General features: G+C 42.5%; 1 protein-coding gene across 1 annotated transcript; it reads right to left on the bottom strand.

Annotated features, from left to right (window-relative positions):
• Positions 1–5,708, bottom strand: LOC114591113 (vomeronasal type-2 receptor 26-like). Its single transcript, XM_077923356.1, has 3 exons — positions 5,494–5,708; positions 2,302–2,428; positions 1–1,212 (listed from the first exon to the last, which is right to left on the bottom strand). Exons 1-3 carry the CDS (start codon positions 5,677–5,679, stop codon positions 302–304), a joined length of 1,224 nt encoding a protein of 407 aa, XP_077779482.1. The 5' UTR covers positions 5,680–5,708; the 3' UTR covers positions 1–301.
• Between the last annotated feature and the right edge of the window lie 4,997 nt (positions 5,709–10,705).

The raw sequence follows: 10,705 nt of genomic DNA, 5'->3' as shown, positions 1-10,705 counted from the left end.
AAGTTATTATTTAGGCTTAGGTTATGAACTCGGGAAGAAAGTAAGGTGGGTCATGTCAAAATATAAACTGGACATGGTGGAGAAGGATAGTGATGTATGAAGAGGGAGGCTGCACTCCAGGAGACTCTACAGGTAGGGTTATGCCTAAAGGTTGTATGTCCAGACACTCTCCAGGCATGTGATCCAATGATTCCCTTTCATCATTCAAGATGAATGAAAAATTAAGAACAAACTTTATCTAAGGAGATACATTCATTCCCAAGGCAACTCAGGAGGAAAACAGTTATAAACATGTAAAGAATCAGGCAACAACATTAGTTTTTGTGGCCAGGTGTTCCTTTGTGTTCAGATCAGGCCTCAGCACAAGAATGTAGCATTTGGGAATGAAGATGCAGCCCAGAAGCCCAGCACTAGAAGCCAAGATAGAGAAGATCTGCACAGCTACCATGTATTTCCCCTTTGTGCTCAGGTAGGTGGGCACAAAGGAGACCCAAACGCTGCAGAAGACCAGCATGCTGAAGGTGATCAGCTTGGCTTCATTGAAGGCCCCAGGCAGCTTCCTGGCCAGAAAAGCCACCGTGAAGCAGATGGCAGCCAGGAAGCCCATGTAACCCAGGGCAGCATAAAACATGGCAACAGACCCTTCGTTGCATTGCAGGGTGATCTCTCCAGCCTGGGAATGCCTGTCGGAGTCTGGGAATGGGGGAGAGATACACAGCCAAATGATGCAAATGACCATTTGGACACTGGAGCAGAAAAGGACAATGGAGTTGGCCAGACTTTTCCCTAACCATCTCCTCACCCTGTTCCCTGGCTTTGTGGCCAGGAAGGCCAGCACCACCATGATGGTTTTAGCCAACACAGAAGAGACAGCAACTGAGAAGATGGTGCTGAAGGCCGTTTGTCGAAGGAGGCAGGTGACTTTCCTGGGACGGCCAATGAAGAGGAAGGAGGACAAGAAGGACAGCAGGAGGGAGACAAGGAGGAGGTAGGAGAGGTCCCTGTTGTTGGCTTTGACTATGGGAGTTTCCTTGTATTTAATGAAGATCCCTACAACAAAGCCTGTGGTTAAGGACAGGAAGAGAGCCAAAGACGTCAGGAGAATCCCCAAATATTGTGTATATGATAGGAAGGTGATAATCCTCGGAATGCAGTGATCTCGGTCCTTGTTTGGATATTGTTCTTCTGGACATTTGGTGCAACGCTCTGCATCTGAGGAGGAGAAAAAGAATGGCTTTGGCTTTGCTTACAGACATATTCTATTATATGTCGAGAAATGCACTCATATGGGAGATATCAGAAAATGAGAATGTATTGTAAGAAAGGGAAGCTTTTTGGTGCATTTCCTTATGCGATAGTTTTCGGGCAGTAACACTACTTCATTTCCATATTCCATTTCACTTTTAATTTGTATACTGCCTTTCTATATTGCTATGCAGAAGAAGGGTTAAAAAGCTGAAAAAACAACAAAATAGACAGCAAAGATCACAGGCGTAATACACAAACAAAAAGTCATAATAAAAGCGTAACTTTAAAATAAACAGCATATTAAATAAAGCGATATTCAATAATATTCAATCATAAAACTCAGGAATAGTAAACAGTAAAATTTAATATCAGCAAATGCTAAACAGCTTACACTTATCATGTACAACAAAGAATTATTAATCTATAATCAATAAAAAACAGCAAGTCACTATGAATAAAAAACCACAAAACATGCAAACCATGTAAAAGGATCAAACTGAGAAACAAGGACACAGAACTTATGATTTATTTATTTTTAAAATCCTTGAACTCCTCTCTTCCAAGCTGCTACAGCTGTTCTCAAACTCCTTGTCTGGGATATCCAATAAATTCCTGCTGAAATCATATAATTTTTTATTGTTCTACAATGCTATGGAATGGAATGTTAACCTAATTTTTTTGATTATTGTGCATCATGCTTTCTCTCTTTTAAATAAATATTTGCTATTTTCAATATTTCTCGTTTATTTTGAAGACATCTTTAATTTCCTTTTGTGAGGGTGGTTCTGGTTCTCTGATCCTAGAAGGCTTGGTATAAAATATCCACAGCTGTGCCATATGGGCAGGGCAGGCTGAACCCAACTGGCATCCCAGAGATTGCTTCCTGCAAGTCATTTCTTTCAAATTACTTCCTGGAAGGGGGTTAAAAATGAAGAAATCAAGAAAGGATCTGCATCCAAATATGTCTTCAGAATATTCACAGAAAATTTCTGACTTATATGTTGCCCTATTCATATTCTCCCAACAAATTCCATCTCCTGTGGTGTCACCCACCTTCCTGTGTAGATATGGTCCCTTCCCCACACGGAACACAAGTGTAGCAGCAAACCGGCTTGTCTTCTTGAACCACCTTGGCATATCCTGGGCGACACCTTTTGGTACACCTGGCGTGAGGCACAGTCTAGCCATAAAGAAAAGATGGCACATTAAAGAGGAAGTGTCAGCAATATTTGTGCATATGGAACTCACTCAGAGAGTCTGGAAAGGACCCAGCAGGGTCTCCAGTCCCACAAGAAAGCACCCTTGATGTCACTCAGCAGGGGGGGGGGCGCTAGGGGCGCCTTGGAAGATGTCCGACAATATTATCTATCCGGCTCGCACCAGATAATTAGAGGCTGATTATGGGGAGTATATCAGTCTCCCTCATCTTCCCAGGTGGTGGGAAGATGCTGTCTCGCCCGCGGTTGTCCATAAATCAACCCCGAGATTGAAAGAAGGAGGGGGTGGGGGCACTGAGCGGAAAGCCCTTGTGAGAGTTCTGGAGCTCCCGGACGCTACTTTCAGGAGCGAAACTAGCTGCGTTGCTTAAGATAAAAAAAAAATAAAAAAATTGGAGAAGTAAATGCACATGTTTTGAGTGAGGTCAGGAGTGTATTATCTGCTAAATAAATTTACCACGAAGACAGAGCGATGGGACAGAATGTACAAAGGACTACCTCAAAGAAGCACAGCCATGCCGGTATGTTGAACGGAACGGAAAGGGGGGGACTTTCTTTTCCCCCCAGTATGATTTACCTAACAACACCCCCCCTTAGAAGAACCGTCGCAATGATTGATTGCAAGTGAGATTGAAAAATAGACTGTGTGGAAACAAAAATGCTAATAAAAGGATTTACTCTGTGAAAGATCTGGAAAGAAGGGAGGCTTTCTTGTGGCGTAGTTACAAAGTGATCCGCCATTAAGAGGCAGACCTTGATGCAAGATTTTCAGTCTTAGGGAGGGTGAGCCATTGTTCTGCTATCAGGTTTGGATCGTAAATTTGAAAGGGCAATAACCCTCCTGGAAAGACTGATTTATGGTGCAGGTCTGGGAAAATTAAGGAGCAGACGCCGAGACTGTATTTCATCGGAATTGACAAAAATGGTGACTGCCGCCCGAATAAGACTCTTGCACTCTTGGATTTATGTGAGATGAATTACAGGAAAGCATTACAAAGTTCACACAGAAATATAACAAGGCTGATTCTTTCAACTCGCTGGTGTAGAAAATTCGGAGAAAAAGGATAACGACAAGGAGATGAGAAGATGGGACTGTGAACATCAAAGCAGCAGAAATATAAAGATGATTGGACTCCTACCGAACTCGAAGCATGGGTACCCCCCACAAAAATTTTACAATTTGGTTTAATATTTGGACTTTGTGATATGTATTAATATAATTTGGAATAATTAATATGATATGATATGATTGGCTTGGTAAATGGAAATTTAATAAAAAATATTAAAAAAAGAAAGCACCCTTGATGTCAGGGGTGCCAATTTGAAAAAAATATTGTGGGGGCCCAGGTAAGCCGCACAACACATAATCAATGCCCATCAATTTTATGGGGTCCCAGCCCCCTCAAATATTTTATTGTGGGGGACAAAGCCCCCAAAGTTCCTAGGAGTTGGCTCCTATGCTTGATGTAGAACAGAAGCCTCCCTACTGTGTTTGCTTTTTAAATAATAACAATAACAATAATAATTTATTTATACCCCACCCATCTGGCTGGGTTTCCCCAGCCGCGCTGGGCGGCTTCCAACAAAAGATTAGAAATACATTAAAACATCAATCATCAATAACTTCCCTAAACAGAGCTGCGTTCAGATGTCTTCTAAAAGTCAGGTAGTTGTTTATTTCTTTGACATCTGATGGGAGGGCGTTCCACGGGGCAGTCACCACTACCGAGAAGGCCCTCTGCCTGGTTCCCTGTAACCTCACTTCTTGCAGGGAGGGAACCACCAGAAGGCCCTTGGAGCTGGACCTCAGTATGCGTGCTGAACGATGGGGGTGGAGACGCTCCTTCAGATATAAAAGGCTGAGGCCGCTTAGGGCTTTAAAGGTCAGCACCAACACTTTGAATTGTGCTCGGAAACGTACTGAAAAAGGTATTAGTACATAGGTCTTTGAACAACTGGAATGATGCACAGTATAATATTAATAAAAAAAGAAGGTACATTCAGGGGAAGTATTTGTGTGCCAGGAGAATTTGTGTCTATGGAGTTGATTCATAGAGTTTGGAAACAACCCAACACGTTCTCTAGGCACAGGGCAAAAGATGCAGAAAGAAAAGAAAAGGAAAGAAAAGAAAAGGGCCATCCCAGAACAGCAGCAATAAAATACTCTGATGAAGAGCAGTACTTAAACATAGAGTATGATCACATCTTATGCAGGGGTTACATTCCGGGCAAGGAGTAGTATATTAAAAAATGTATATACAGTTGTACCTTGGTTCCTGAATGGCTTGGCTCCCAAACAAATCAGCTCCCAAACGCTGCAAACCTGGAAGCAAGTGTTCCGGTTTGTGAACATTTTTCAGAGGCCAAACATCTGAGGCGGCTTTCAGTTGAGTGCAGGAAGCTCCCGCAGCCAATCGGAAGCTGTACCTTAGTTTTCGAACAGTTTGGGGAGTTGAGCGGACTTCCAGAATGGATTAAGTTCCAGAACCAAAATTCCACTGCACTCGAATCCGGCCCTTGGAACGGCTCCTGCACAACCACCCTGACCTTCCAGAGCTCGCATGACAAGCAGGCCTCACTCCCAAGCTCTCTGGTTTGCTCACTGGGCTCCAGGATGCTCTTGCGTGGGCTCTGTGATGTTCTCATGAGATCTCGCAGGGCCGGGCTGGATTAGCCATTAAGCAAAATAAGTACGTGCTTACGGCATCCAGGGAAGGCGGGCACCACAGGAATTTTTCTGTTGCTGGATTTACCATGGACCATATTGTGCAGCTCAATCAGGTTCCACAAAAAGGCTCCCACAGCAAATGAAAAAATTACATACATACAAACACACACACACACACACATACATGTGTGTGAGTGTATCTGCACATGAAGAGCATTATACACATTTAATAATTTACTTAATTAATTATAATGAAAGCATCAGCCAAACTTCCAAAAGATTATACTTGAATTCCTCTTGGAAATATTCAACAGATTACTAGATCTTAATGTGTATCATGTGGGATAAAGGGGCTCTTACCTGGTTGAACAACTTGGGCCACACAATAGCTTCTGGGTTAATGGTGAGCTTGAAGTCAGTGGATGTCTCTCTCTCAATACTCCCAATTTTCACTCTAACACAAGATTCATTGGGAAGCACCACCCAATTCTCAATATCAAACATGATTGGCAGCTCCCCATTCTCACCCAAATACAGTCCGCCCATGGAAGTGTTCAACAACCGGGTTTCTCTTAAGAAAGGGTGAAGCTGGAATGACAGGGAAAACACCAGCATTTCAAAGCATTTTGGACATCTCATCCCTTCTCCCTTTGAACTCCAAAGTCCTGGCATACCTGGCCTCGTTGGAATTTATGGAGGACTAAACACCCGAACTTAGAAAGCATTTTAGATGCCTCATCCCTGCTTCCTTGGAACTCAAAACTCCTGTTGTGCCACAACGTCTCCTACTGGCAAGACTAAACAGACACCCTCCAGGTGGAGGGACGTCTGCTTTTAACTTGTTATTTTCTTCTTATGGTTTTATTATATGGTCTTATGTTTTTTTATTGCAGTAGACCACCTTGATATTTTATGAAACACACACACGCACACACACACATATTCCAGCAGGAGCCTAAAAAAAGAATCTAAATCTAAATAAATAAAACAAAAACCTTTTCCTAACTCATGCATTCGTGTCTAAATCAATGAGAATGATTATTGTAGAGTTGGTAGAAAGAACTTTGATTTCTAGAAAGAGAAAGGAAATACCTGCCATGGCTGTAGCCTTTGACATGCCAGCTGGTCTCCTCCACCCGCCATCAACATCTGCTTTGATCTGGATGAACAGGCAACATTTAAAGCATGTGCCATGATTTGGAGACTGAAGTATGTTCTGTGGCTGTCTTGAGACAGAACAGTCTGCAGCTCCTCTTCAGATGGCACCTCCGGATGCTCCACATCTCTGCATCTTGTCCAACCTCTCACAGCGAGGACGTGCTTTGAGTATGAACAACTAAATGCTTTTTGCTGCAAAAGATAGGACTCTGATTTACGTTTGCTCCTTATTTTGGTCTTCATTACAAAGGAGAATGAACCATGGATATACTTCAAGGACTTGGGACCAAAAAACAAATTTATGTCAAGGTCTCGAAAAGCTGTTGTGAGCCATACTTTTGGCCCAATTCGTTTCTCTTGTTCTTCTTGTAGCTGCATGATGACACGCAGTGCTGTATGAACGTTTACATAGTAAAGGAATACTTTGGTCTGTCTCCATAGGCCAATTAATTCACTTTGTGTCAGTATCTTAAGTTCATTCCTTTCTGGTATCGTTACTGAAAAGGCAACACAAATTCCATTGCTGGCCATCAGAGATGTCATGGCACTCAAGAACCTTTCTCCATTCTCACTGTCTGGAGCAAAGAGGCCGATCCACGTCCATCCAAAATGCTGGAGGAACTTTACAATCGCCATGTACTGAACTTCTTCATTGGGGACCGTACGGTAGACAAAAGGGACTTTGGTGTTCTCACCAACAACCCCAGATACAAAGCCATAACTGATCTGGAGTGGGGAAGAAAAAGTACAGCGTTTTATTTTCAGAGGAAAGTACAGGAATAGCATGAAATATTTAATACCTAACAAATACTGTGCTGACTGGGGCTGATAGTTTTATTTGGAAACTTTGGGAGGCTGCAACCCTAACAAAGTCTCCATTTTAATAATAATAATGATAATTCATTATTTATACCCCACCCATCTGGCTGGGTTTCACCAGCCATTCTGAGTGGCCTCCAACAGAACACCAAAATACAATACCCTATTAAACATTAAAAGCTTCCCTAGCAGGGAAGAATCATAGAATCGTAGAGTTGGAAGCGACCCTGAGGTTCATCTTGTCCTCCCCCCTGCAATGCAGCTGTCCCATACGGGGATCAAGCCTGCAACCGTGACGTTGGCAGCACCGCACTCTAACCAACTGAGCTATCTAGCTTAACATAGCTCAGGATTTTCTCCCTCTTTGATGCCTCTTTTTGACTCTGCTGACGATAAAGTGAATTTATTTTGCTACTGAATCTCTTTTGTGTCCCTCCATGCCCCACCCTTCATACCTGTGGGATTTTGTACATGCCTGACATGGTTGAAATCACTTTGGAGATGATGGAATTGGCTCCTTCAAAAACAGCCAAGATATTATTCCATTTCCCACAGCGATAGTTTGGAATATTGCTTTCCCCACCTGCAAGCAGGTCTAGCATGGCATCAGAAGTGATCCTTGCATGGTAATAGTTCTCATAGAGGCTGTACCCCAATGTGATATTGGGTAAGAGCCTGGGATCCCGGTTGATCTCTTGGATGGTGAACAAGAAGGACAAGATATGCCAGTAGAACCTAAATGGCAACCTGCAAGAAATCAATCAAATAAAAAGTGCCAAACCATTCACCACTTAATGAAAATAAATAGTATTTGATTCCCTAAATCATGGTCTGCATTAGGGCTGCCATATAGACATAGAAGGAAGACAGCAGTTGGAAACAGTGTCCAGGTGGAAATCACTGGCATTTCCTTTAAAATAACTCAAAAGCTTTGCCAATAAATCTTTTTGTCTGGATTTTCACTTGTTGCAACATGGGGACTCTAGTCTGTTTGTTTGAAGGGTGAGAAGAGACATATCCTTCTTACAAGATGAAAATCCATTTGCCACTTAAGAATTAAAATATAAGGATTGCTCAAGAGGAGAAGCACACATCTTCAAAAAAATAATAATGAAGAAAACATTCTTTGTTCCATATGTGTGAGAAATATGGGGACATGGCTGCTAAGGCTAGTATTGGCTGCTTCAAAGGAGTTGCATAAAGAGCCAACTGCAATGGAGAGCTAAGTCTGTTTAGAAGCTCTATTTAATTAGTATGGCTTATTTTCAATAGGCATGATTCGGATTGGGCTGTTATTTAATAAAGTTCAGTTCCAACTAGTCTTTCTGTGAAACAAACCATCAGAAGGATGTATTTCCTTCCGTCTCTCCCGTGCAAGTGAATTCAGGTGTCTGGCGCAGTAGTGAGGAGGAAATCTTAGGAATGTGGATTGCTGCTGGGGGAGGGGTCAGAGAAAAAGTCCGTGGAGCCAAATTAATTCCCAAGAAGCACTGAACTTGGCTAAGCTTGCAATTGCGTGTCCTATTCTGCATCCAGGGGGGCTTCTAGTGTAGTTCCAGTTTGAGATAATGTCCACTTAAACTAACAATTCATCCAGGAGGATAGTTTCCTTGTCATTCATATTTCTCCCTGTGGGAACTGTTCAATCTCATTGCAATGGCAATCGCAGACACTAATTCTGCTGATATCTTCTTGGAGGTTATTTCAGACAGGGGAAGGGATGGAATCAAATGCCCTCCCAAATATAAGCATAAAAGACCTCTGTTTTGTCTGTTTAAATACATTTTGTTTTGGTTTTCAACAGTAACACTATAAACTTAACATGAACAGCAAACACAACACTTGGAGTATAGGTTATTGGAAGTAACCTTAATGTACATACATAATAGGCTCACTCCCCTTCATGGATCACTGCCTTGCCGTGGCGAAGGGGCTTGAATAACTCAGAGAAGCTATGAACTATGCCGAGCAGGGCACCCAAGATGAACAGGTCATAGTGGAGAGTTTTGACCAAACGTGATCCACCTGGAGGAGGAACCGGCAAGCCACTCCAGTATCACTGCCAAGAAAACTCCATGGACAAAGACAACAGGCATATAAAAGTTATGACGCTGGAAGATGAGCCCCTCAGGTCGGAAGGTGTCCAACATGCTACTGGGGAAGAGCGGAGGACAAGTACAAGTAGATCCAGAGCTGATGAAGCGGCTGGGCCAAAGCCGAAAGGACGCTCAGTTGCGGATATGCATGGAAGCGAAAGGAAAGTCCAATGCTGTAAAGAAAAATATTGCATAGGAACCTGGAATGTAAGAACCATGAACCTTGGTAAGTTGGATGTGGTCAAAAATAAGATGGCAAGAATAAATATTGACATCCTGGGTATCAGTGAACTAAAATGGACGGGAATGGGCAAATTCAGTTCGGATGACTATCATATCTACTACTGTGGGCAAGAAACCCGTAAAAGAAATGGAGTGGCCCTCATAGTCAACGAAAGAGTGGCAAAAGCTGTACTGGGATGCAATCTCAAAAATGATAGAATGATCTTGATATGAATCCAAGGCAGACCTTTTAACATCACAGTAATCCAAGTTTATGCACAGTAATCCAAGTTTATGCACCAACTATGAAGACTTACAAGACCTTATAGAAGTGACACCAAAGAAGGATGTTCTTCTCATTATAGGGGATTGGAATGCTAAAGTAGGGAATCAAGAGATAAAAGGAACAACTGGCAAGTTTGGCCTTGGAGATCAAAACGAAGCAGGGCAAAGGCTAATAGAGTTCTGTCAAGGGAACAAGCTGGTCATCACAAACACACTTTTCCAACAACACAAGAGACGACTCTACACATGGACATCACCAGATGGGCAACATCGAAATCAGATTGGTTATATTCTCTTCAGCCAAAGATGGAGAAGCTCTATACAGTCAGCAAAAACAAGACCTGGAGCTGACTGTGGCTCAGATCATCAGCTTCTTATAGCAAAATTCCAGCTTAAAGTGAAGAAAGTAGGAAAAACCACTGGGCCGGTAAGATACAATCTAAACCAAATCCCTTATGAATACACAGTGGAAGTGAGGAACAGGTTTGAGGATTTAGATTTGCTGGACAGAGCGCCTGAAGAAGTATGGGTGGAGGCTTGCAACATTATACAGGAGGCAGCAACTAAAACCATCCCAATGAAAAAGAAATGCAAGAAAGCAACGTGGCTGTCCAACGAGGCCTTACAAATAGCATGGGAGAGAAGGCAAGCAAAATGCGAGGGAGATAGTGAAAGGTACAGGAAATTGAATGCAGATTTCCAAAGAATAGCAAGGAGAGACAAGAAGGCCTTCTTAAACGAGCAATGCAAACAAATAAAGGAAAACAACAGAATGGGAAGAACCAGAGATCTGTTCAAGAAAATCAGAAATATGAAAGGAACATTTCGTACAAAGATTACCATAATAAAGGACAAAAGTGGTAAGGACCTAACAGAAGCAGAAGACATCAAGAAGAGGTGGCAAGAATACACAGAGGAATTATACCAGAAAGATATGGATGTCTCGTACACCCCAGGTAGTGTGGTTGCTGACCTTGAGCCAGACATCCTGG

This window comes from Podarcis muralis, chromosome 2 (assembly GCF_964188315.1).
Source record: "Podarcis muralis chromosome 2, rPodMur119.hap1.1, whole genome shotgun sequence".
NCBI lineage: Eukaryota > Metazoa > Chordata > Lepidosauria > Squamata > Lacertidae > Podarcis > Podarcis muralis.
Note: the sequence above shows the minus strand (reverse complement) of the source record. Positions and strands in the feature narration are given on the sequence as shown.